The sequence below is a fragment of the Marmota flaviventris genome, chromosome 10, assembly GCF_047511675.1.
Source record: "Marmota flaviventris isolate mMarFla1 chromosome 10, mMarFla1.hap1, whole genome shotgun sequence".
Taxonomy (NCBI): Eukaryota; Metazoa; Chordata; class Mammalia; order Rodentia; family Sciuridae; genus Marmota; species Marmota flaviventris.
This window is the reverse complement of record NC_092507.1, coordinates 106855179-106882812: the sequence shown is the minus strand read 5'-3', so window position 1 is coordinate 106882812 and position 27634 is coordinate 106855179. Positions and strand designations below refer to the sequence as shown.

General features: G+C 43.2%; 1 protein-coding gene across 1 annotated transcript in view; it reads left to right on the top strand.

Annotated features, from left to right (window-relative positions):
- Window positions 1–2367: 2367 nt before the first annotated feature.
- Window positions 2368–27634, top strand: part of Casq2 (calsequestrin 2) — a 61322-nt gene continuing 36055 nt past the window's right edge. The window contains exons 1-3 of the mRNA XM_027940276.2: window positions 2368–2683; window positions 24020–24104; window positions 27037–27137. Of these exons, the coding sequence (XP_027796077.1) occupies window positions 2450–2683; window positions 24020–24104; window positions 27037–27137 (420 nt within the window). The 5' untranslated portion in view covers window positions 2368–2449. The remainder of the gene's footprint in view (window positions 2684–24019; window positions 24105–27036; window positions 27138–27634) is intronic.

The window sequence follows — 27634 nt, the reverse complement described above, 5'->3', positions numbered from 1 at the left end:
ATAAATCGTAAACCCCAAAAAACTGCTTCTTCCTAAGGGTGGGACATGAATACAGACCCTTCTACCCACCAATGATGGATGCACAGGGTAACCTGATCCCCCGTTCCAGCATGGCAGGGCTACGCAGTCTCAGGGTTGGGCTGCAAGCCCCAAACAGTCCATGATTTAGGGACGAGAACTTTCCACAAGGGGGCTTTCAATCAGAAGCCAGACTCCAATTCTAAATTAACATTTTAAAATTTTTCCCTCCGCCTTGTAGTTTTGTCAATTGTAAGTCAATAGGAAATTCAATGAATCCGACTTTCAATGTATCCTGATTTTTCAGCAGCAGAAGAAACACACACACACACACACACACACACACACACACACACACTAAGAAAAGTGAAGCAAATTCTAAATAAAGGTAACCCCGATGAGATTGAGACAACTGGGACCCATTTTGGGAAGCTGTCCTCAAAAAGACAAGACATACGGTGTTCCACTCAGGAGTCTTTTCCCCCTTAAAAAGAAAGCAGAGATCTCACATGCTTGCCAATGATCTGGAAAGCTAAGCGTGCCTTGGAATGGTTATGTGCCTTGGCTCCGTCTTTAGAAAGTGTAGAGGCCACACTATTGGCAATCACTGAATGCTCTCAAGGCAATCAAGGACGGGTTTTCAAGGCCCTGGCTTCCTGGTCAAGACATTCCCTCCTCTGCTCCACCGCTCCTGCCTGCAGCAGAGGGCCCTGCCCAATGGGGAGAGGCCGCTGGGCTTTTACTTTCCTTCCAGCCTCTGCAAAGGATGCAGTGACTGATTTTCCAACCCAAAGAAGACAAAAACTTGGCCAGAATTGTAAGGGTCAGGCTCCTCCAAGGAGTGAGAGGATATGACTGGACCACCACGATTAGACCTAAAGAGATTGTCGAGAAGTCACTTCAGAAAAGAGGTGTCTGCAGGGGGCTTGCCTAGGAGAGAGAGGTGAAGCAACAGGAGCCCCAAACTTTCAGGAAGAGTTGAATTCTCAGGCTGGTTGTGGAGTTTTGCAATCTCGGACAAGCTGCTGATCTCTCTGGAGCTCCATCAGTTCATCTGTAAAATGAGCATGAGTCACTTCTGCCCCCAACCACTTGCTGATTTTAAGGAAAGAGTAGGCAGGAAAGAGTCCAGAAACAGTTAACATTGGAGACTGACAAATAGTCATAATAAGGAGTGTTCTACCCCCTGCAGTGAGAATGCAGTATAACAGCTGCTATTTTTGAGTCTGTACTTGGTGCCATGTTTTTCCATCTATGTGTTCCAAACCTTCTAGTTAAAATTCTCCCCACTTTACACAGGGGGATCTGAGAAGCCGAGAGGGTGAGCGATCCTCCAAAGTCCATCAACTATTAAAAGGCAAAGCAGGGATTTGAACTCTGATGTGTCCAGCTCTGAGAACCTCTAGACCAGAGGTTCTGTAATGAAGAGGAAAGGGGCAAAATGGTGCATTAAGAGTTAACTTAAAACAAAAGAAGTTGATAGCAGAAAATTAAGAGGGTTTCTGAGGGAGACTGCTAAAGCTTTGTTTTATTTAATTTTGAAATGAGTAAGGGTTCTCCTGGCATTGGCAGGACTCAGCAGTGGGGGAGGGTAGTAGGGAAGGAGCTGAGGCCCAAAACAGGTGCTGAGCCTCTGGAGCCCTGTGCGTGCAGGGCTGGTGGGAAAGGGTGTCCCTATGTCCCTGGCCTAGGGCCTGAGAAGGCCAAGTGAGCACAGTCAGGGCTGGATTTCCAAGAAGAGTTGCAAAAACAGGTATGGAATGTGATTCCACCTCTGGCCTCTGCTTGGTTCCCGTGTTACAGTGAGAGTTGTAGCGCAGCCAGGAAAGGACAGGTTGCATCCTCCTCCAGTGGAACTCAGCAAGGCGATGATGTGAGTGGCATTTTCATTTTGCATATCCATTTTCTTATTGGCACCATCATCACTTATTTCTCTCTCTAATTATTTTAAATTCCTCCCTCTCTAGTTTCACTCTCTTCTTTGACTTTTCAAGCCTCCGTATTTCACACGTGCAATTCCTTCCTTCTCTCCTGCCCGCTGCCTCTCCACTATGCTGACACACTGTATCAGTGAATCCCTCAACTGTGTCCTATCTAACTTTTTTTTATTCATTGCATGATTTATTTTTAGCTTGAAACAACTGCATCCTAAAAATGGAGCTCCTAATGAGACAAGGGGTGGGCAGAGCTATGTAAGGTATCTGGGGCTTGGCCTCCCAGCCTCCCTGCCTGGCTCTTTCTTTATGCGCATGTGTGCAAGAGTCTTGGCTCTTTGTCCTGAGCCCAAGATTACACAGCTCCTGGGACCCAAGGAGGTCAGGAGAGATCACCTTCTCTCTGCTCCCTACTTGGCTCACCAAAGCCTTCAAGAGTCTTCCATCCTTTCTCCTGCACACAATATTTTGGGGAAGCAGAAACAAAACTCTTCCCAATGAAGAGAACTCACCTGCTTGTTGTGGGGGTCTATCTACTGTCCTCCTGCAGGGCAGAAGAGGGGCTTAACTTCCCCACCTATGATGGCAAGGACCGGGTGGTGAGCCTTTCTGAGAAGAACTTCAAGCAGATTTTGAAGAAATACGACCTGCTCTGCCTCTACTACCACGAGCCAGTGTCTTCAGATAAGGTGGCCCAGAAACAGTTCCAACTGAAGGAGATTGTGCTGGAGGTGAGTCCACAGGGTGGGCGGAACACCCTGATGTAAACTGGGTGGGGGCGTCTATCCAGGGCTTGGGATGTGGGAATGAGGGTGCAGGGAACAGATACTGAAGTCTGTTGCTTTTTTTTTTTTTTTTTTTTTGTATCCTATAAAATGAAGATGTTCTTGCTGCAAAGCAGGGCGGGGGTGGGGCTGTGAACAAGGAGGGATGGGTCTAAACTCTCAAAGTAGAGGGGACTGAGCATGTGGCACAACACTGGACTGATCTAAAGTTTTCAAATCGTGGTTCTCTTATTCTTGTTATCTCATCCACTGTTCTTCCAAAAGAATGTTCAAACTATTATTAAAACTGTTGGCTGAAAAATTTGGGGGCTGCTTGTAGGTTTCATTCGACGTTCCAATTCCCCACTCTTTGCTCCCTCAAGTCTCCCCTAGATCCTGCAGAAAGAAGACTCATTCGACCTTGCCTCTCTTCCGGGGTCAGATGGAGAATGTCACTAAATGGTTTTTCTCTCTGATTCGTTTTTAGGCAGCACTACAGAGTGTGGATGTGTGAGCTTCATGTTCATTAATGGGGACTTGTTTCTTTCTCAGAAAGTTCTTGGTGTGAGCTTAGGGAAGATGCTGAAGTCACTTCTTATTTTATCTGCATTACGTGGCCTGCTGGTAACCTGGCACTGGGGCCACTTCCAATCCTTTGCCAGGACCCTAACAACTGTCCTGCAGCACCCCCTGCAGAGCTAAAGACTTTCACCCTTTAAGAGCACCCAGGCTGCCAGGCATCCTAGAAGACACCAAGTGTCCCCCCAGTCCCCAGTCTGTTGAAAGAGCTATTTGATAATTCTAAAGTTGATTAGCCAGTGCAGATAGGGAGCTCAGGTTAATCAAATACCTTGATTAACAGAATTAGCACAGAGAACCCATGTGGGCTTAAATTCTCAAAAAAAAAAGTTACTGACTATAATAAAATTCAGCAAAACTACCCTAAATGCATCCAAATAGGTTGGAAGATTTATAAAGCCCTTCAGAATTCTAAGTGTCTCCTGGTCATCAGAGAGCGCTGGTGTTTTAAAAATATCACCACTACCATCACTACCATTGCATTTTCCCTCAGGCTCCACCCCGGGGGCTGAATGTGCAAGTTCAGTTCTCTCTGGTTTGCAAGGGAAGAGAAAGCAGGGCTGGTGATTAGGTCCTTTGTACTACAGAAATGGGAAAATCACAGGCTGGAAAAGAACAGGACAGGGATCGTGGCTGCTGCTGAGCCCATGAAATCAGCACTTACACTGTCATCTCCATCTCTAACTGCCATGCTCAATTACTGACAGACATTTTTATGAAAAAGTTAATTGAAGGCATAAGGATTCTACAGTATATGCTCATCACTGTCCAGTTAGCCTAGACCTAGAAACGAATGCCTATAGGTGGCCACACAAGCCATGGCACGCCTTTCTGATTCCCTATCATATTAAATTGTATGTGTGTACATATACATGTGTGTATGACAATATGTGTGATTCCCTATCACGTTTAATTAAACATATGTATATGTGTGTGTGTATATATGTGTATGTATGTATGTGTGTGTGTGTGTGTGTGTGTGTATACCCCAAGTATGTACCTCCCCAACAACTTAAGTTCTGGACCCCCGTTCAAAATCATGAGAAGGGGCTTCCTCTGGGCTCCCCATCCTTCCAGACACCTTTGATCCAAAAGTACATCTTCCTGCATAGGTGCCAGGCCTGGGAGAGACAGATGAAGGGATGTTCAGCACAGGAGCTAGCCTGATATTTCTTAGGCACCTAGAGCAGTAATAGGGCATGATTAGGGGAACTTGCTGCCAGAGCTCTGGATTTAAGTTCTGGCTTTGCCTCTGTTAGGCACATGACATAGAGAAGGTTACTTAATTTCTTGGAGCCTCATTTTCTTATTGGTAAATATGGAAGAAATAATAACTCTTATACAGGCCTAGGGAAGGTTAATAATAATTAACATTTGTGGACTGCTTACTGTGTGTAGGGACTGTTCAAAGCACTTTGTATGCATTAACTGATTTAATCTTTACAATAAATGTATGAAATAAACACAGTTACTGTCCTCTTCTGTGGATAGGAAAATGGAGGCACAGCTTCCATTTTCCAATTGCCCAATGTCACCCAGCTAGTGCACATAAAGGTAGGCTTAACCCCTACACGGCACAACTCCAGGAGTCCATGAGACAAAGTGCAAGCAGCTGCTGGACACCCCGCAGCCATCTGCCTTAAACAGAGTTGCTCAGCTCGCCTGCATCGCCTTTAGAATCCCATAGCCCTGATCCCCGGCTCATGCAAAAGCCCAAAGCAGGGAGGTGGCCCTACTCCCTTGCAATGGTGCGGGGAGGACATGCCTTCCTGGAGGTACCTGTCAGTTCTTAGTTCTGGTTTTCAGAATCTAGGACAAAAATGGCTCCAGAAATCCCATTGGTGAAATGATAGGGTGGATATGAATGAGCCTTTAAGTTTTCTTCTTGGTCAAAGCAACTCTTCTTAATTCTCTAAACCCCAGATTTACACTATGCAAGATATTCTTCCAGCTCCAGAGCGGGGGCTGTTCAGCACATGGAGGGACAACAGGAGGCCCCAGCTCCCTGTCCACAAGGCAGTGTGGCGTTGGCTATGGCATGGCCACCGAAGAACAGAGGGGGGCTCGTTTCCTCCCAGTGGTGTAGGAAGGTCGCGTCCCATGATGTTATTGTAACCTGGTGTGACTTAGTACATAACACACACACACCTGAAACATGAGTTTCATGGGACAGTACTTACCCTTACTTGGGGCATCCTTGAATTTTTAAAAAATTCTTTTAGATTTTTAGTCTGTTCTATTTTACTTAAAAAAATATTGATTCCAACCTATTAAATTGGATTCATTCTGCCATCTCCAGTTTGAAACACCTGAGTAATGTTTAAGGATTGAAATATAGGGATTAGATGTTCATAACTAATCATGGAAAGGCCACCTGGTTCTGGTAAAAATCCAAAGCTACTATGGTCAGACATATATGATTTGTCCACTGCTCTAAAGCACCACACCAAGGAAAAGACCCAGAAACAGTTCCACCCACAGAGGAGGGGATCACTGCCTAGGGAGGGGCCCTTGAAATGCTGCGTTATTTGTGCATCTGCAGGTTCTCTATGCTGGGCCCTGGTGTAGATGCTGTGGACACAGGGAAAACAACTCAATTGGCTCACAGCCTAATACAGAAGAAGACATGCAAACAAAAGGCCGCAGTGTTGTGGGTTACTAGAACAACAGAGCAATTTAGAGCAGTCCCCCCCTTGCTGATGAGGATACATTCCAAAGACCCTCAGTGGATGCCTAAAATTGCAGATGGTACCTAGACTTACATATACTATGTTTTTTTCCATAGCTATCTGGATACCCATGATAAAGTTTAATTTGTAGATCAGGCACATTAAAAGATTAACAACAATGACTAACAATAAAATAGGACAGTTATGGCAATACACCATAATAAAAGTTATGTGGATGTGGCCTTTCTTTCTCAAAATATCTTATTGTATTGTATTTGCTCTTTTTTTTTTCTTTTCTAATTAATTAAAGAACTTTCACCTTTTTACTTAAAGGAAGCAGTTAATGGCAATTGTTTGATATATAAAAATTGTCAGCAACACTAATCTTGCACCTTGGAGGCATTATTAAGTGAAATAAGGATTACTTGAACACAAGCCCTGTGATATTGCTACCACAACAGTCGATCTGATAACTAAAAAGGCTACCAAGTAACTAATGGGCAGGTAAGCCATACAACATGGATACACTGAACAAAGGATTGATTCTCACATCTTGGATAGAATGGAGCAGAATGACACGAGATTTCATCACTGTACTCAGAATGGCACACAATTTAAAACTTATCTGTTGTTTGTTCATGGATTTTTTTTTAACTTAATATTTTGGGTTCTCAGTTGAGGGCCAGGAGTAACTGAATCCAGGGGAACTGGAAACCATGGAACTGGAAAACACAGATAAGAGGGACCTGCTGAGTAAGGTTTTCCAGGAGTGCAGAGGAAAGAGGAAGAGCTCCAGTCTTTTGGGGGAGAGGTGGGCATGATAGGGAAGAACTTATTTCATTTCGTGAAATAAGAATTTATTGGGTAGGGGAGAGGACAGAGAGAGCAAAGATTCCAACAACTCTCAACTATTTTTCCACCTGCTAGCTTTTTCCTTCTTTGAGATAAGATTTCTAGCCCTACCTGTCAAGTCCTTCTGGGAGAGGCAGCCCTTTAGGATGTTAGCAATCACGTACACCTCCCTAGGACTGAATCTGAATTCTGTCCTAAAGACAAGGTTTGACAAGAAGAGAGGAAGAGAGAGACTATATCGTCATTAAAAGCTTAGCAGGAAAAGGGCAAGTTCAATGTCACCAGGAGGCACCAAACTCAAACTTTGCCTTCAGATCTGGCCAGGGTCAAGTGTTTGAGGTCCCAGGGTTGGTACATGATATATAGTTCTATATACAGGTGTGTTATACCTGCTTGTTGAGTGAATGCGTGGAAAGTCAGAACTCAGAAGAAACTTTGGAAACATCTGGATTGTTTTGAACCCCCCACTTCCTAGATATGGCCTTGACTTTAACAGCTGGTAAGCCAAATTTCTGGTTGGGCCTGCTTCATCAAGAAAATAGCATATGATCTTTAGAAATTTCAGAAAAAGAAGAATAGTAGAAAAGTAGAATAGTAGAAAAGAATAAAGGAAGCCATAGGGGAACTAAAAGTAATCTTCTGATAGATTTCTTTCTGGTATTTTTCAAGAATAAATATACATTTTTGAACTAGGATTATATCATCTATACAGTTTTATTTTCCACATTTAAAATTTCCCTGTATTGGGAGTATGTCATTAGTTTTTTAACCGTTGTACACATAATGTTAATGCTAATATAGTATGCCAGCATATCACCATTCATACTTCAAAAAAAATTTTATTTTAATTTTTTCTGGTACTGGAGATTGAACCCAGGGGTGCTTTACCTCTGAGCTGCATCCCCAGCGTGTTTTTATTTTATTTTTTATTTTTTTATTTTGAGACAGGGTCTCACTGAGTTGCTGAGACTGGTCTTGAACTTGCGATTCTCCTGCGTCAGTCACCAGAGTCACTGGGATTACCCAGCTACCATGCACACTTTAAATGTCACTTCCCTGTGTTTGGATCCTGACACAATTTTCAGGGTTTCAGAAATCTTTATCTATTTAGATTTTCATTATTGTTTTCATGAACATTTCTTTGATTTCTAGCTAGCCTGATTTTGTAATATCATTATTTGCCATTTTTTTTTTGTATTTAATTTATTTTTCTATGCCTTTTCCCTGTTTTTCTATTGGGGCATCAATAATAATCAGAAAGGGAGTTTCTAATTGTTTTCAACGCTGTCTCCTGCAGCCTTAGCGAGGGTAGTAAGTTTATTCACACTACAGCAACCAACTCCTGGTAGCATTAAGAGGCTCAGAGACTCAAGAGCCAGAAATGAGCAGTGAACGGGCTTCCTCCTTTTTGCTTCGTTTTCTGCTTCTTCTTTCTCCTTGAAACTGCTGTGCAAGCTGCTGCTCCTATCATGTCCTATAAACACCTCCAGAAAAAGTCCCCCAACATCACCAGTCTTCTCTCAGGTTGAAATGCTTAAGAGATGGTGCACTCCAACCTGGGCTTCTAAATCAGACAGGCCTGGGTTCCATGCCCAAGAAAGAAGCCTCAGCATTCAGATCATCTATAAAGTGGAGATAATCCTGTTGATGTGAGGGCTGAGTGAGGTTGCATGGCAAGAGCACAGCTTCTGCCACACAGAAGGGACTTAATAAATACTGGCTCGTTTCAGTCAGGATTTGCATCACAACCCAGCCTAACTCCATCAAGCTGAGATGGGCACGTGTTGCCATTTTGCTTACACAGCAGCCAGCTAAGCCCCAGAGAGGAGGAATGCCCTGTGCCTGATCACGGACTCTTGAAGATCCCCTTCTGATCTCCACGGCTTTGCTGAGCCTGAGTCAGATGCATGTGGCGACCTTGTCAACACTCTTTATTAAATTAGCCCTTCTACACTTTCAGCCATGGTTTCATCTCCCTCCCTTTGAGATGTAATTCCACTTGACTGCTCACTTCTCTTCTAAGTCCTTCTAACTTACTCTTTCTCCCCCTGGAGACACATGTTAAGATTTCTCCCTCCAGATTGTCAGCCTCCTGAGAGCAACCTCAACTCATAAGCAATTCAATAGTAAGGGAAGCAAAACAGCAGCAACCCCCCAAACTGAATCAAGTTCACATTGGGCAAGGAGGATCAAGGAAAATGCCTGAGAAGCAGAAGTACAATGGAGTGAATGAACTGGTTATGTGAAACAGTCAGGAGTCCCAGCTGGCTATGTTTAAGCAACATGGCACCCACAGGATGAGTTTCCAAGAGTTCCTGAAATGGGAACACCATCTGCCGATGACCTAAACCAGCAAGGGGGAATTGTTTACTTCTTTTTCTCCTTCTACCTTCACATAGATCTCATCCTTGATTCCAAAGCCCATATCTTTTCTCTCCATCACTCCTCTGCTAGGAAAAAAGAAAGGAAAAAGAAAAAAAAGTTTTTCCTGGCAGGTTTCCTACTTATATAGAAAAATAATTTATGACCATTTTATACTTTCTCCAGAAGGAAAGGAGGAAGGCGATCTGAGAGCTCAGTTTTAGACAATTTGGGTGCTTTCTGTTTTGAACTCACATATATTAAATTTAAAGTTCATGCTATTAACTGAGTGTATGTATTTAGAGAGGGTGTGGGAGGTGGGGAATAACTAAATAGACCAACTGGTAACATTTATTGGACTGAGGCAAGTCCTAGGTTTTTTCCCTCAGTCAAGTTAGTGCTTTGGAACATGAAAATACATACTATGAATCCTGAATAGAAATATTCATTCATTCATCAAATATTCATTGCCCTCAGCAGACACACAACAATCTTAGCATGATAAAATGAATGAAAGAGTGAACCTATGGATGATAAACCAGCAACACTTTCTATATTGTGAATATTCGAAGCTTATTTGTTTTGGGTGAGCAAGGTCCATTGGACTGACAGGCCTGGGGCTTGGCACAAAGAGAGCTATATCATCTTGATAGTCAGACAAAAGGTTGACCAGCTTCTTGATAGGCAGCAGTTAGAGTTTGAGGTCTGGAGCTATCCTTCAGTGTCCCCTCTGTGGGGACACCTATTCTTCCTGTTTAAGAAGGTCCCACTTTAGCTCACCATAGAGAAGCTATGGGGACTCTTCTGTCATCCAATCAGAACGTTCACAGATTCACTCTACTAAAGCCTCTTGAGTGTTAATGTCAGGAAACAACTTATCCATAGCAAGAAAAATTACCATTAAGACTAATTTCCCCGTGCTGGGATGCAGGTTACTTTCTAATAATTTTTAGCACAGATGATCCATTAGGCACTATAGGAAGGATGAGGCTGGTTCCATCATCCACAGCAGAATCCAGAATCAGAATCTCATACAGTGTAGGCCTGTGGGTTCTGCAGCTATTAGGTGAGTCTCCTGATACCTCTGCTCTCAGGCTATGAGGGTCCCTAACATCTAAGCTCCCTTCTTTGTGCAAATCTCAGTCCCTAACTGATCTGTATATCTGTGCAAACCAATCTTTAGCTGGGAGTGACTATGGCCTTTTCACAATCTGCATTGAGCCCAGCATCATTGACAGGATTCTCTAGAGTACTTGAACATGGTTGTCATTGTGTGTCCAACCTCAACTGAGGTAGCTGTGATTGGGAAAAGTAGACAAATGGACGTCAGAGGACCTGAATTCTCTCCCATTTACTTGATATGCAGCAAGCCAAAAAGACTTACCGCCTCATATTCTTGCATAAAATCAACCATATCATTTATGTCAATAAATTAAGAAAATTCAATGAAAACAAAGGAATAAGAATGTCATTTAAAACTATAAGAAGCTGTACAAGAGTTAGGTATTCCTATTTTTTTGTATGTCAATTGCTGTTGAGGAAATTCATCTATGTAGAATGCCTGAGTACTTGAAATATAGCAATATAGCTGGTGTTTACCAAATAGGGCTTTCCTTTGTCTGTCATCGAACTTTCAAGCATGTTCTTGGCCAATTTCAGTAGTTCTCAACTTTGCATACTGGGATCACCTAAAGAGTTTTAAAAAATACTGATTCCTGGACCTTATTCCCCCTAGACACTGCTTTAACTGCACAAGGAGTGATGCCAGACACTATAATTTTAAAACTCCCTGGGTGATTCTAATGTATGGCCAAGTTTAAGAACCACTTGAGCCTTGGTGCTGAAAATATAGACCTCAGGCCAATCGTAGTGACATTGCCTGAGAACATGCTAAAAATGAAGAACCCCAGGTCTCATCCCAGAAACAGGATTACATTTAAATGGGTTCCCTAGATGACAAGGTCCATTCCAATTTGCAAAGCACTATACAGATCTACAGGGTTGGAAAGATTTTTTTTCAGATGACTGGATCGTGTTGCACCTGTTGGACCTTTGGTCTTCTGACTCTCCTGAGTGATATTAAGACCTGTCATCATTCCTCTGATTTAAAGGAGGGCTGAGATAATAAATTGGGTCTGAGATTACAGGGATCCGGCTTTATTCTGGGACTCAGCCAGACCTCCCAGGGTTCTCCCACTGATTCTACAGTCACACAGTTAGAAATTTGTATGTTGAGCCTCCTTAAAAGGAAATGGTCTGGGTACTCAAGAAATCTTGTGCTCTTTGGGAGCTTTCCTATTGAATTTCCTAGTTTTTCTAAGACCAAATCAGAAAGTGCCCTTCTAAGTCTCAGTGGGTCCAGGATTCACCTTAGAAAAGGGAAGACATACGTCTGTTGGATTGCTGAGTCCCATTATCCCTTTCTACAAAAAAAAGATGGAAACTCTGAAAATCTTGGAGGCATATGGATGTGGGATATGAAGATGTTTAATGGGAACCTACAGGAAGGTTTCTTAGAGCAAACTGGTGAGTGTTCTATAATGTGAAGCTAAGTCCTGTGGAAGCCCAAATGGAAATATTCATGTTTGCCTTTATTCATCAAATATTCATCTTATTTTGAAAGATGCAGACGGCATGTGCCCAATATCTAAGATGGTCCTCTTTTGTTGATGATAAGAAGTCACTTCCTTTAGGTCTATACTTAAATGTCAGCTTATCAAAGAGGTTATCTCCCTGACCACCTATATAAATCACACCCTCCAAGACCCGGTTTTCCTCCTCTATCCTGCTTTATCTGTCTCCATAGTACTTGGGCGACATATTGCACATTGTCTGACATGCCCCGTAGAATATAAAAAATCCACAAAGGTAAGGACTTTGTTCTATTTGTTGTTGTACCCAAGCACCTACATCAGGGTCTGACTCAGTGGGTATTGAATAGTATTCTTGATCCAATGTTGAATGAACTGAAGGGGAAGAAGGAGAGGGAGGGAGTATCTATCATTCACTTATCATAAACCAGGCCCAAGCTGGTACTTACATATTTTACTTCTTTCTTATAACATATTACAGAGAAATGAACAAGAGAATTGAGTAAAAAAAATTGCCCCAAACTGCAAATTTACAAAATAGCAGAACATGAATCAGGATTTTAACATATACCTCTTTGGTTCTAAATAGCATGTGCCTTCTGCTACAGCAAGGCACAGCTGATAGGAATACCTTCATGTTCATAAGCAGTAACAACTTAGGAAAGGGCAAGTATCTTTATACTCTGGATTTTCACCCACACTTAGCAAAGTTAAATTGTACAACTGCATTAACTCTGTGTGGAGCCTAAATGACTAGCGAGATTAAATGGACAAATACTTAGCACTTGTTTGGAATTTAATAAATGTTGCCTAGATAAATGCTAGGAGAGAGAAGGAAAAGGCAAGGAATTATAAATACATCACCTAAATTGGAAATATATGTTTCCTGATCTTTTTTAAGAGAGAGGGGGGGCGGAATTTTTTAAAAGTATTTTTTAGTTTTTTCAGTGGACACAATATCTTTATTTTATTTTTATGTGGTGCTGAGAATCGAACCCAGTGCCCTGCGCATTCCAGGTGAGCGCACTACCGCTTGAGCCACATCCCCAGCCCTCCTGATCTCTTTTTAAAATTGTTACATAATTTTTTTTAAAGTATTGAGTACAATAATAAGGAGTTTGAATTTATCAGATCCAGGGACCTGTGTGAAACACTTGCTTAAGCTTAATGAAATATGGGTGTGTTAGACATTATTTTGTTGCTATGACAAAATACCTGAGAAAATTAACTTAAAAGAAGGAAATGTTTATTTTTGGCTCATAGTTTCAAAGATTTCAGTCAATGGCTACTTGGACCCATCACTTTAAGCCTGTGGTGAGAAAGAACATCCTGGTCAAGAGTGCATGGCGGAGCAAAGCTGTTGGTTTCATGGTGATCAGAAAGCAAACAGATAGAAGAAGGAGACAGGAGTACCAATATCCCCTTCAAGGTCATGCCACAATGACCTTGACCACAATGACTAAATTCTTTCTACTAGGCTTCACTTCCTATGTTTCTACCACATCCTAATAGTATCACAGGCTTGCAACAAACCCTTTAACTCATGAAACTTTGGGAGACATTATAGAACCAAATTGTAACAGTGGGTAAAACAGATTTTTGTCAACTAGAGAATACACACACACACCACAGATATATGCATATTCATTCACACATACACATATACATATATAGACATAAATACACATGGGCAGAAACTTCTAGGCTCTGTAGGGCTGACCTGTATTCTGAACCTATTTAGTACTGGCAAATGTCCCAGTGATTGCTTTTCCAAACCTCAAGGCAAAACAAAGTTGCTGGAGTCAAGTAGATCTACAGATGGAGAGATGTGGGAATACTGGGCAGAGAATAGCAACACACACAGGATTTGGATATTTTTTCCAACTGCTCACTGCCCCAAAGATGGCACTCTTGAAACTCGCACCTGCTCCACTCTGAAAAATCAGATGAGGTCAGGCTTATTTTGGTTTGGCTTTGAGAACGAATCCTCATGTGGAGCCCATGCTGTCCCAGGAGAGACTCACTTTTAAACTGCAGTCCGTGGTAAAATCCCAAAGCCGTGGAGCTATTAGATGAGCATTTGCTGGACACTGTTAAGTAATGCAACTAATGTTTGGAGTGAGATGGTGAATGAACAAGAAGTGCTGCTGTAAGTGCATGGATTGAGTTGACTGTAGTTAAGTTGTTCCTTCTAGGTATAGAATTAATAAGGAATAAAGATTCTACAAAATAGAAGACACACTGTTGATGCATAAGTGTTTAGACCACTGGAACATTCTCATTACTCCACCCTGGGAAACGCCCATTAGTACTCAAGACCAAAGAGGGTACCTAGTCATCATATTTCTGAAGTAGACTTCTGTCCCCATTTTTTAGAAATCAAGAAAGTCATCATCATGGAGATATGGTAAGTTTTATTTTACAATATAAAGTACTCCCATAAAAAGTAAGGTAAAAATCAGTTTTAGAATCACAAGAGTTTTCTTTAAATCAACTGGTCTCCTCTCTTGCTGTCTGTGCTTTATAGGCTAGTGAGGAGTGTAAATGACTTAGTGCTTATCTAAAAATGACTTGTTCCACCTAGAAAGCCATCCCCCTCAAGTATTGAGCATGTCTAAAGTAGCCTCTGAGACTTCCCTAGTTTATGAATTGAAAGCAGTAGGCCAGAATTACCCAGATAGCAGTTTCTGTTTGGACAGCCACATGGGAAGATGGCCAGCGTGCCATCTTGCAGTGCTGTGGGTAGGCAAGCCAGGGCCGCTTCTGTGTGCCCGAGGTGCCTGGTTCCAGGAGCTCCCTCCTGCTGCCGAGTACCCCAAGCCAGGCAGGCCTCTCCTCCCCATCTGCTGTGTGCGGGGTGGGCCAAGGGAGCCAACAGGTCGGCCCTTCCATGCTCACCTGCCTCTGCCTCACACTGACACACACACACACACTCTGGCTCAGGATATCAAACCATTAATGAGCGTGACCAAAACCCCCCAATTTCTCTATGAAGGAAATGAGAACGTTCCCTGAATTCAGGAAAAAGTGATTACAACACATAAATCAACAACCACCGACAGCACCAAGCAGTGTAGGAAGCCCAGGCTTTAAGGTTCAGACACTCCTTGGTTTGAGTCCTGTGTGGCTGCAGGCAGGTCACGTAACTCCCCAAGACTGTGTTTGTTTTGTTTTGTAAAATATAAACCACAATATGTTCCTTCCTCCCAGGACATCTTATGATGATAAGAGGTGTTTGGCATGTGTAAAGTGCCGTCACAGGTTTGGGGCTCAGTGGAGGGCTGATCTTGAACTCATTGTGGATGTGTGAGTCCCTGAATCCTACACCTCTCTGTGCACGTTAGTTATCCATGATGTCTGCTGGCGTTAGCTGATGCTATCAAAATAAACACCAACAGACATTTTGTAAAATTCAGCCAAGCAGTAACAGGCCCCTATTCTGCTTTATTAATGTGCACAATGGGAGAGAAAAGTCAAGGTTTCCTTCATCTGGCCATTATTTTAACATTTAGGAGATCTCTCCATAAAGAATCCACCCCACCTCCCTTTTAACAAAGACACCAACTATGAAAGCTTAATCTAAAAAGGGGTGAGTTCTCTCTGCCTCCAGAAAGTTACTAAATACTGCGTGGGAGAGGGCGTTTCCTGGGCATGTTGGGGTTCAAGCTGCTGGACTGCATTTTAAAAAGCTTTTGAGCATAGACCTCTGCTGAGAAAAATTGGAAAAGGGCATGGACTAGCCCCATGTCCGTCAAATCGATCTTTAAATTTTATTTATTTTATGTCTTTGCAGTACTGAGGATGGATCCCAGGGCCTTGCTCATGATAGGCAAATGCTCTATCACCGGGCTACACCCCCAGTCCTAAGATAAAATATTATCTTAGGTGTTTTGTGGTTTCATTTTTGATAGTCTTGGGGATCAGATTAATTTTTTAAAATCCCATGCAACAGTATTGTTAGTATAAAATTAAAAAACAAAACAAAACCCCTGGTCCCAGGGACAGTCTGTCTGTTTGGACATCACAAAATGCTACACAATAAAAGGTTATGATTGCATGTTGAGATAGTAGAACCAAGGTTCTTCACATATGTCCCCAGGGCCAGGCACATCCAATACCTGGGACCTGGTCAGAAATGCATTCACTTGGGTTTTGTCCAAGACCTGCTGGATCAGACCTCTGGGGCAGACCACTCTGGATTGTTATCAGCCTTTCTTCCTGGAAATGCTGATGTGCACTCACTTGTGTTTGAGAACCATAGGCTTAGCAAAATGGGATCGGCCCTGTAATGAATTTATAGAGAATAAATGTTCATTAAACACTGGCATACGTGTTACTCCTGCAAGCATTAGATTTCTTTCTTTCTCTCTTTTTTTTTTAGATTAGAAAATTGAAGGCCAGAGAAGTTGTAACCTTTTCAGTCTCACAGCTGATAAGCAGAAGAGGCAGGGTTTGGGCTAGGTGCCTTTGAGGACCTCACACAGATTAGATGTAACGGTCAAAAGCCTGGACTCTGGGGCTAGTGTCCAGGTTGAAATCCCAGGGTGGGTGAGGGCTTTGTGGGCCTAGGGCATGTTGATTAAGCTCTGTGCCTCTATTTCCTCATCTGCAAACCTCTATCGCAGGAGAATTTTGTGAAACTTCAAAAAGACAATTCATGGAAGGTAGTTGGGGCAGTTGCTGGCACAGTGAACACCTAACAAATTCTATTTTTATTGTTGCCGTTTTACTGCTTCTCAGTCTGGTGGGTGCAATAAGCAAACAGCATAAGCACTCGGGTCTCTTCCTAGGCGTCGGTCAAGGTGATGGTCCCAAAAGTGCTAATAAAAACAATCCACATCCTCCCCCTCCCCAAAAGCTCTTTGAGGGCCCACTTATTCCATCCCTGAGAAACCTCTATAGTCTTGATTCTCATAAAATAGCTGCTGTCCTCCCTCAACCAGACTCATTCTGGACACATCACGTGCCAACTGCCCAGCTAGCTATACATAGCCCAGGTCCAATGTGAGGGCAGCCGAAAGTGACAGGAGATTACCGGAGATAAACGTCAGCTCTCTGGTTTCAGAGGAGGGCACACAGTTGTTGAAAAGTTTGACATGTTGCCAGATGGTATCAGGGACAGTGGGTAAAAACAGCCATTTGGCTCTTGGCTTATGTGGAAAGAGCAGGATGGCAGCCAGAGTATTTTTAATGACTGGCCTGAGGGACATTCACTTTGAGCAGAGATCTGTGATATTTCCCCTCAGGCATCTCAGTTCTTGATTTTTTAATTTTTTTTTCAGATTCTTGCCTCTATAGAAAGTAATCCCCACCCATCTCCCTTGAGTAAGGGACATCCTCCTCTTTCTTTGTAGCTCCATCTCTCTCTCACCTCCCCTCTAATCAGGAGGGAAATTAGTCTTTTCTACAAAGGCAGATCTTGGCAAGTGGTACAAAAGTAACTTTCTTCCTCCCTGGATTCTTCCTCCCTCCTTCCTTCCCTGGATTAGGGCTGATGAATTCCATGAAGGGACTGGACTTGGAAGACATAGGCGTATTGGATGTGCTGTCCTCGGAGGCCCAGGGGACAGTCGGGCGGCACAGGGAGCGTGCCCCTCTCGCAGCAATGTGTGTCCCCCCCCTCCCTTCCTGGGCAGACTTCTTGAACAAGTGACCCACACCTGCTCTAGCCTGTCCTTGCCACCCACTTGACTGCTTAGCTCCCAGTGCTTTGGCTTCTGTCCCAGCTCTTCTCTACAAGGTCACCCATGACTTACCAGTCCAGAAAGGAGAGACCCCACGGGGGGTCCCATGCCTCCTTGTCGGCCTGACATGTAACACGACTACTGGCTCCTTCGTGACTTTGGAGTCATGGGGGCACAGTGATCCCTTCCTCCTCCAGCTTCCCCAAAGCTCCTCTCTTGCTCCAGGGCAGGCTCTTCTTCGTGTGTTGGCCTTCAAGATGGCAGGCCCTGAATCCTGTGGCTTTCTCATGCACTTGCCTTCCAAAGATGTCACCAGCCTCATGCCTCCAGCTCTGACTTCCACAAATCTGTTTGGGGCCTCCCTTCCTAGCTGGCACCCCCAGCTCTTGGCTGGACCTCTGTGACCATGAACTCACTGCATCTGAATCCACACCGAGAAACTGGCCCCTGGCTCTGTCACGCCCTCCTATTGTCACTGTTTGTCCTTGACTCCATTCCCTGGCTAGAGGCCCTGACATCATCTTGCCTTCTCCTCCCCTTTGTTCTAGATCCCTTTCTCTCTCCTAAGCCAAGGAGGAGCCATCAGGTCTGACTGACAGCGTCACCTGCTCCAGTTACTTCTCCTCATGCCTCTGCCTTCGTCTGAGACCAGGGCCGTCTCCTGGTCAGATCATAGCATCCTCCTCCCAACTGACCACCTTCCTTCCCTCTCCCCTTTCTCTCTGTCTGGTCTGTGCCCTCAGATTCACCTTCAAATGAGTTATATTGTTCTTTCAATCAGACAACTCCCAAATCAGAACTCCCAGTCCTAATATTCAAGGTCCTCATGCTTTTTCCAATATGTCTTAAACACAGGACTCCTTTGAGTTCCCCCAAATATATTCTGCTAAAGTTGAGTTGCCCCACCTGAATCAATCAGCCTGATCTCCTACAGCCCCCTGCATAGTCCCGTCTCCAAACCTTTGCTTATGTCCTTTCTTCTTCCTGGGATGTCTGTGCTGCTCTGCTCTGCCCAGCCACCCATTCTTCTTTCAAGATCTTACTGGCCTCAGCCCTTCCATGAAACTTCCCCTTTCATTCATTCATTCAAGATTTTTTTTAAAAATGTGCTCCATTCCTGTACTATCCTAGGTGCTAGAGATAGCATGGAGAGAAAGACAGACACAGATATAAAGCCCACAGGCTTCAACATGGACAGTTGATAGGAAGGCAGTCATAGCAATGAATGGGTACTTACAAACTGAGAAAGAGCTGCAATGGGAAAAGTACAAGGTGACACAGTCAAGGCTAAAAAGAGCACCTGATTGAAGATGGGAGTCAGGGAATGCCTTTTGAGGAGCTGAGGCTTAATTGTGGACTTCAAGGATGGCTGGAGTTGAAGAAATGCAGGGGTGGGGGTGTGTGCAGAAGTCCTCTAGATAGAGTGAAGGACATATGTGAAAGCAGAGTGTGTTTTTGTGACTTTGTGTAAATTTGGGACAGGTTCTCCTTGGAGGCAGCTGAGCCTGTGACCAGACCTAGGGCTTGGGAGCAAAGCTGAATGAGGTGATCCCATGCAAAGACTAGAGGCAGGAAAGAGCTCCAATTTTGAGGAGTTGCAGAAGAGTGTATTAAGTAAGATAGAGAGTGCCCCCGCCCCCAACGAGGCTGGTGCAGTGGTCAGCCCAACCAGGCAGGACCTTTGGGGGGATTTTAGATCCACCCTGAGTGCATGGAAATCAAATCCACAATACTTATCACAGCCCTCTAGACCCTGTGTGATTTGACTTCCTTGTCTCTGTATCCCTTATTTTCTGACCTCATGCCTTACCTTCATCCCTTGATAAATCACAAGATCCTCACAACTGACATGTGTCTTATACTTTACACATTTTTTGTTTTGCAAATTACTTGGAACATAGTAGGTCCCCAATTGATGACTGTGGTTCTCTTTCCATTCTGATAATTTGGACTTTGGTATTTTTGAATTAGCACAAGATCCATAACCTTATCCAGTTGCCATAATATTTAGAAGGAAATGTAGCATCCATTGAGAACTTACTGCATTGTCAAGATTAGTGTCAAGCACTTCACATGCATTATCTCAGTTTGTCTTCGAAACAGTCCTATGAAATAGATATTGCCATTGTCTAAAATTGACAGTGGAGTCACAGCAAAGGCTTCTGACCAAGTAAAGAATTCAGGTCTCTGATGCCAAGTTCTGTGTTATTAACCACTGGGACCCATGGGGCATTCATTTAAAGATGACATTTACTTGGATCTCATCATTACAGAGGTGCAATAAATACTTACAGAATACAGTATACAGTAAGGATATACTGTAAACATCCCCTTCTTCACTATTGCGATGCATGTTATTTATGTAGAACTTTATAAAAAGTTCTTTTTGTACTTAAAAAATTATGGATGGTTAAAGCAAATCTTCATGTTTCGGGAAGGACTGAACACAGTACCAATGCCCAGGTGTTTCACATTACCAACCAGTAGACAAGCCCATTCTCTAGGTTGGACCCATCAGGTAAAACTGAGAAGTAACCAACAGGCCAAAAAACAAAACCAGCAGACGAATAGTTGCAAATTAACCAAAGAAAACTGCAATCATGACTGGAGAGTATTCCAGGTTTCTGGGCATTTAGGAAAACATTGACTCTACCTTTGCTTCTCCTCATACTCGAAGAGTAACTCTTAGTCTCGGTTTCTGGTGAAAATTGCTTCTTGCCCCTTTAGCTGACAAGCCCTTGGAACTTGTGAAGCACTCAGCTGAACTCATCCATTTATCCACAAGTGTGCTGAGTGTCTCCAAAGAGCTGTGCAAGATACAAAAGAAGCACACAGCAGAGTCTCTCTCCTAGGGAGGAACGAACGAGTCTCAATATGGAAGAGACTTACACCCAACTCTAACGATTACAAACTGGGTACCCAAGTGCTGTCCCTGTGATGGGGTATTGAAATTCCAGAAAAGAGAATGAGGTGAAAGATGAGCTTAGAGTTGAGCTTTGCAGCCAAGGGTGGCCAGGGCTGGCAGTCACCTGAGTGTGGTGAGACTGGATTGCAGGAGAGAAGAGAAGAAGTAAGCTAGAGACTTATGGCTGGAGTAGGGTGGAGACAAGGTCAAGCCCAGTGTGAGAGACAAACAGTCCAACAGGGGACCCTGGTCCTGAGGGATCCAGAAGGTCCCAGGCTTCCACTATAGCCACTCTCTATACCCAGTCTCAAGGCACTTTACAGTTGCTCTCAGCCCTGGCCACACTGAATTCAGGCCCAAGAAGGGTGCTTGCAAGGGCTGATGGCAGTGATGAGCTCAAATGAACAGGCTTTGGGCCCAGTCAGGGTGGGAGGTGAGAGTGACCAGAGGCACTGGAGGTTATGTGCATCAGGGTGCTGAGGAAGAGGTGGGCAGGTCTCGGATGATGTGGCCTGCTGGCCATCTCTAATTGCCTGTTCTGTCTATCTATGCAGCACAGGGGATAGTGTTCAGCTGGGCTTAGTTTGCCAGGAAATCAGGAAAACAGAACTGGGTTAATCTGAGATAGCACCTCTTAACTCATATAGCCTCAGAAGTCACGTGAAGTATCAACATGCTAACTAGAAGACCATGTTCTGCATGCTTAAGAGAGACACATTTGTATTTACCTAAAAATAAACAAAATGTGGATAGCATGGACCTAGGGGAAGTCTGAGTTCAATTCCTTGTTGAATTCTTAGAGTTAATTTATTTTCCTTCTTGGATGTTATTCTTCCTATTATTACCACTCTTCTCCTGCACCAAAAGTAGAGAGGCCAAAAGAGCCAACATGGACTCATACTGTGACATAAAAGAGCACTATGTCATATCACTTTTGGATGAACCAACAATTGTTTATAGCTGTTTTCCAAGTGTGGTTTGAAGATCTGATGCATCAGAATCATGGGGTGTGGTACTGTGGTTGATACAAATGTGAATTCCTGAACTCAGCCCAGCTCTGTTCTTTACTCTCTGGTGCTGAGGCCCAGGAACCCCTATTAACCAGTTCCCCAGCTGATTCTTATGCACACTGAAGTTTAAGAACCACTGTCAGAGGCTCATGCTCTGGAAATAGGCAACCTACCATATCAGAAGGCCTTTAAATCTCATCATTATTGACTTTGAATGATAGACAAAGGAATATTTAAGTTGAGGTTTCTTACAGCACTAAATAGGACAGAGTGACTTACATTGAAAACCAGCCATTAAAATAACTTTGATAGATTCAATGCAGCAGCCTAACGAGCCCAGGGACTTTACAAACACTGCACCTGTTTAGGCACTGCAAGAACACTGACACGAACCCTTTCACACTAAGCTTCTGTGGTCCCAGCCAAAATCCAAGACAGAAGAGAAAACTACACGAGGGGCAGGGGATGTAGTTTGTTCTCTGCCCCTCCATCCCTCCCTCCACCTTCAGGAGGGCACTCTTCAGAGTGCTTCTCTGCACTCTGTCATACAACCTTAACCTTAGAGAAAAAGGAATGGTTAGGAGCCAGAGATAAGGAAAAGGAGTGGGGATCAGGTGAGAAGGTGAGGGGAGGAAGCACAGAGAGGTAAGGAAAGACCTAAGGAAACTCAGGAGAGGAAACTCAAGGGAGGAGGTGCCAGGCTCAGTGAAAGAAGACATGGGAATGAAACGGGAAATTAAAGAGCAGTCAGAGAGTAGAGGGACATAGAGAGTGAGTTGTCACCCCAGGGTTAATACGCGGAGAAGAACACCCAAAGCCCAACTTATAAGTGGAAAAATTGATAGATCAAAATGCAGCAGAATTGAAGACTTTCTGTGAAAGATCCTGGTTAAGAAGATAAAAACACAAGTGGGAGAAGATATTTATAAACCACATATCAGGGGGAAAAAAAGAGCAAATATTTAAGAACCCTAAAAGCAAGCAAAAAAACAACCCAATTCAAAAATGGGCAAAACACATGAATAGGTATTTCACAGAGGACAGCATACATAAGGTGAATGAGCATATTGGAAAGAATGTTCAAAATCATAAGCTATTAGAAAAATGCAAATTAAAACCACAACAAAATATCACTACACACATATCAGAATGACTAATATAAAAAAAAAATAGTGACACCACCAACTGCTACCAAGGACGTGGAGCTGAATCACTCACCCATTGCTCATGAGAATAGCACTCCAGAAAGCGCTCTGAGAGTTCCAGTAAAAACTAGATGGGAAACCACCATGTAACTCAGGATATCTACTCCTAGACATTTATCCCAGAGAACTTAAAACTAGTATTCAACTCAAAAACCTTTATACAAATATTTATATCAACTCTCTTCGATATAATAATAGTCAATAACTGGAAAAAATGCAGACTAGTTTCCATGGGCGAATGGTTAAACACAACGTTCACATACACCATGGATTTCTCCTCAACAACAACTTGTTGGTACATGCAGCAATACGAACCTCTAGATAACTACGCTGAGTGAAAGAAGACAATCCCTTTAGGTATTATACAATTTTATTTACATAACATTCTTGAAAATGACAAAATTATAGAAGAGGAGAACAGATTAATTAGTGGTTCCCAGGGCTAAACAGGAGATGGGGCAGGGGCCAGTGGATATGACTATAAAGGACAACAGAGAGGTCCTTACGGTGATGGAAATGTTCTATATCTTCACTGTAACCATGTTCATATCCAGGTTGTGTGACTGTACCTCAGTTTCATAAGATCTTACTATAGGAGAAAACTGGATAAAATGAATGAAAGATCTCTCTGCATTATTTCTTACAACTGCATATTAATCAATGATTTTTTTAAAGCTTACCTTTAAAAAAGTAATATCAGGTCGGGGGGAAGTGAAGCTCAGTAGTACAGCACTTGCCTGTCATGCGCATGATCCTGGGTTCAATCCCCAACACCACCAAAAAAAAAAAAAAATAGTATTGGTATCTCATGATCTCTCTGGTAACTTCTCCTCAATTCTATTTCAAACCCCATTTTAATTCGATGCCAAGAATTAGATCTTGGTCAGTTGAGTCTCCCACAATACTTATTTCTATGTTTCAGGAAGCTTAACTCGATGCCAGTCTTGCACTTGGTGTCGTCTTCTGTGCTGGTGTCCACCCAGAGCAGTTTCCAGCCACCTGTCCATCTAGTTCACTGCTGTACCTCCTCATCTTTGGGGCTGATGATCCCCCTGCCTGGGTTCATTTGGCAGCTCGGGAAGGGCTCAGAGCCCCTTGATGGATATCCATGGGTGATCAGTTACTCTTTGTTTCCTTTCTAATACTCCTTTCTTTCAATTCAAAGTGTATCTACCCTGATGACACAAAAGGGTATCTGACAGTGGTTATAGTCTTCCAAATCTTATATCATAGGTCTGTTCCTCTCATTTTCTGCCTTTGATTCTCATCATTTTGCGGACTCATCCTCCTTGGGGACAAGTATCGAGTCCCTTCGCTGCTCTGGAATAGGTCAGAATAGCAGAAGTCTGGAGGAGAACCCTCCTGTCAACACGCTGAAGTATTATCCTGGGGTATTTTCTACCATCTCTCTTCCCTTAGCCCACTTATCCTCTTATTTGTCCCCTAGCTTGTGGCCCAGGTCCTGGAACATAAGGATATAGGCTTTGTGATGGTGGATGCCAAGAAAGAAGCCAAGCTTGCCAAGAAACTGGGTAAGTGTGATTTTTGAGATATACGAGGAAGAGACAATGGTGTATTCTATTAAAAAAAAAGTATAGTTGCATTTATCCTTGCATGCTAACTTGGACTATTTTTAAATACCTGTAAAATGATCTTGCATACCTCATGTAAATCTACGCCTAAACTAAATCTCATCATATTAATCATTGAGTGCATCTTTGTTATCAGTTTAACAGAAGGTTTCTGGTTTAGAAGCTAACTCTAAAGACTCCAGCCTTTATTTCTAGCTCCTAAAACAGCTGAAGGCTTCTCCTCCCTCTCTTGGAGAAAGCTACGCTCTCTTATTCCATCACTACTATTTTCTTGCCTCTTGGCTAAAGCAGCCAGCAAAAGATACTATTGATGGCTGTGACTCCAGGGCCCCAGGAGTTTCTAAACTTAAGGATCAGCCCCAGCTGGACATTATCACCTAGGATGAGGAGGAGGATTTAGGGGAGGTACGGTTAAGTGACTACAAGGTGGGAGCTATAATCTCTCGTGTCAATATGTCATGCTTAAGTGCAAGTGCCCTTTAAGATTCTCACTCTACAATCCCAAGGAGAGAGGATATAGGTAACTCCTCTAGTTTCCAAACAGCCACTTGTATGTACTGCCCATTTGGCATTTTCTGCATGACCAGTGAAGAATGGCTATTAAAAAAAATAGCAGGAGGTTATAAAACAGGACCTTTGAAGAAAGGTTAATTGGATTTGGAGTAGTAAGCACAGAAAGAAAAAAAATAGCTTAGTGGTGGTTCAGGTACATGAAAGTTCGTTATTCTGGAGAATTACAAAAAAAAAACATTTTCTATTTTATTTTCTAGAGAAGACTTAAATTATGGAAAACTATTTACGTCAGACACAAGGAAGAACTCATGCCTAGAAAATGATAATGACTTATGAAGAATGCCTAGGATATCTCTTTCCCTGGAAAAAAAATATTAAGGAATAGTTTTTTTTTTCTCCTTGAGTATGGGAGCAAAATACATTGAACTGTTTTCCTAGAATCAAAATCAATTTTATGAATTCTGCCTCTTCCCCTGATAGCCGACTGAGTCCTAGTTGTCTCCTAGCCATTGTTTTAACGAGTATGTTGCATTTGGGAGAATTTTTGGTAGATTTAGCTAGAAGAACCTGCTCGTGTCTAGCAATCTATAAATTCAGTTAGGACAAGATGGGCAAGAGTTAGTAAGTAAAAAAAAAAACAGCAAAAGTTGGGATAGGGCTTGGTATGTCTAAGTAAACTGTTTTCTAGGCTCAGCAAGGAAGGGCTGGGGGGTAGTGAGAGGTAGAACACTTGCCTAGCATGCATATGGCCCTGGTTTTAATCCCCAGCACTGTGATAACTATATAAATAATAAATACAAAATTTAAAAACAAGCTCACCTTGGGGGAATTGCAGGAGGTTTCTTCTGACTGTTTGATCCTTGGGGTCCACAGGATGTGATCACACTTTGTTAATGAGCCCTTTTATCCTTGACCACTCTTCCATTGGCCGTAGTCTGGTCTTTGGTAACTGGTTCTGCTCAGGACAAAAAGTTTATTTAGACCTATCAAGCCCCTTCATGTCTTTTGCTGATCTATTCTTATGCACTCTTGCCCAGCTTGTTCTAACTACATTTGTAGATTGCTAGAACACTAGCATTTTCTTCTAGCTAAATTTACTGGACATTCTTTCAAACACAACATCAGCAGGACTCTGGCTGATGTTCCCTGTAGTCCCTTCCAAGATCAGCTATTGCCAGCCTCAAAGACACCTAGCACATTTCTCCTTTTTATTTATGAACAACGCTCTCTGATATGCCAAGGGTTCCTCAGCAATCCAGCCTTCCTGCCCCTGGAGGTTAGGCAGAAGAGTTCATTTGGAGAAAGCATTCTCCAACTAATAGAGAATTTGGAAAAAAATTAATGTAAGGAATTAGGGATGTTCTGCAATTGGAGTAAATACCAGCCTCACCTACTTACCATCACTGAGGGGCTGGAAATGCAGTTTTTCAACAAGCATTTGTTGAAGCACATGACAGTACACCAAGGGCACTGGAGGGTAGCAAAGAAGATATAGAGCCGTCTTTGCTTTAATCTCTCAGTGGAGTAAGGAAGATGTGCCTTTCAGTTAGAATAGAAATGCAGGCTGTCCACATGCATTTATGGGGTACCGATCAATGTGTACAGCTCTGTGCAAATCGCTACGACACCAAGAAGACAATGACCCTATCCTCAGAGAACCTGTTAAAGTGAGTCCCTGCAAATGGAACTGAGGGAAGATCAATAATGGCATGAACCCTGTGAGATCGCAGTGATGTTCTCAGGAAAAAAAATGAGTCCTAAGCTAAGACCTGAAGTAGCTAATGAAGACAGGGTGGAGGGTGGCCCAGTGGAGGTCACCCCAGGCTTGGGGAGCAAGGAGAACCTAAATGTACAGAACCCTGCTCTGGGACTCTTCCTTTCCACAGCCTGTCATTTCAGCATGTGGGCAGGAAGCAAAGGGAACGGTATGAGTGGCCAGAGAGCAGGTCTCAAAGGAGAGGGTGTAGCCAAGGGAGGGTGGAAGACATAGGATTGTCACAGGGGCAGAGGGACTTGAACACCAGGCTAAGGAGTGAGGTGGGTAGTGGGTGTTAAATTTTTCCAATAAGGAGAATGATGTGGGACCAGCAGTGGTTTTTTGTTTTGTTTTGTTTTTAAAACATAGTGGTAGGATAGAGAATAGATTTTTCTTTTAAGTTAAAATACAGATGCAATTGTTAGTTCTTGGCTATTTCAAATTATGCCCACTTTGAGAGCCCTTTAGATGGGTTGTTTTGAGAAGACCCGTCCTTGGGTTAAGGCTATTTCCACTAATCCCAATCCTGCTGCCACTCAGGGCCAATGTGGTGACTTCCTACATCAGAATGACCTTATTCTTGGGCCTCTTTGTATCTTCCAGGTTTCAATGAAGAAGGAAGCCTGTACATTCTCAAGGGGGATCGCACAATTGAGTTTGATGGCGAGTTTGCAGCTGATGTCTTGGTGGAGTTTCTTTTGGATGTGAGCATTTATGCACAGTGGTCTTGCATGGAGGGAGGTAAAGCCACAAGGAAGAACAGAGGAGATGGTGAGAAGACAGGTTTCTCAGGCTTCAAGAAAAAACGAAAGAACAATTCTATCCCCGTGCTAACTATTTTTCCTGGGATTTGGCCCCTAAATCACCCTAGAAATTGCATATCAGTGATCAAAGAGTCACAGATTGGGACCATGCAGTAGTAACACAAGGGTTTTTTACCAGTAGACATTGACGTCCACTGAAATTCCCTCAGCTGGGCTCCAGTGCTGCTGAGGAGGAGCTGGGGATTATGGGAGAGAGTGGGAAACCTGTCACTGGAAGAGAGAGGAGGGACCAAAAGGCTGAGTTGTCCCAAGTTTCCTCAGAACAGCATCAAGGAGAGGCAGGGAGCACTAAAGAGCCCCCCCAAAATCACACTCACTCCCAGCAGAAGAGGTACTACAACCTCAGATCCATAAGCTCAGAGAAACCGGAGCAAACG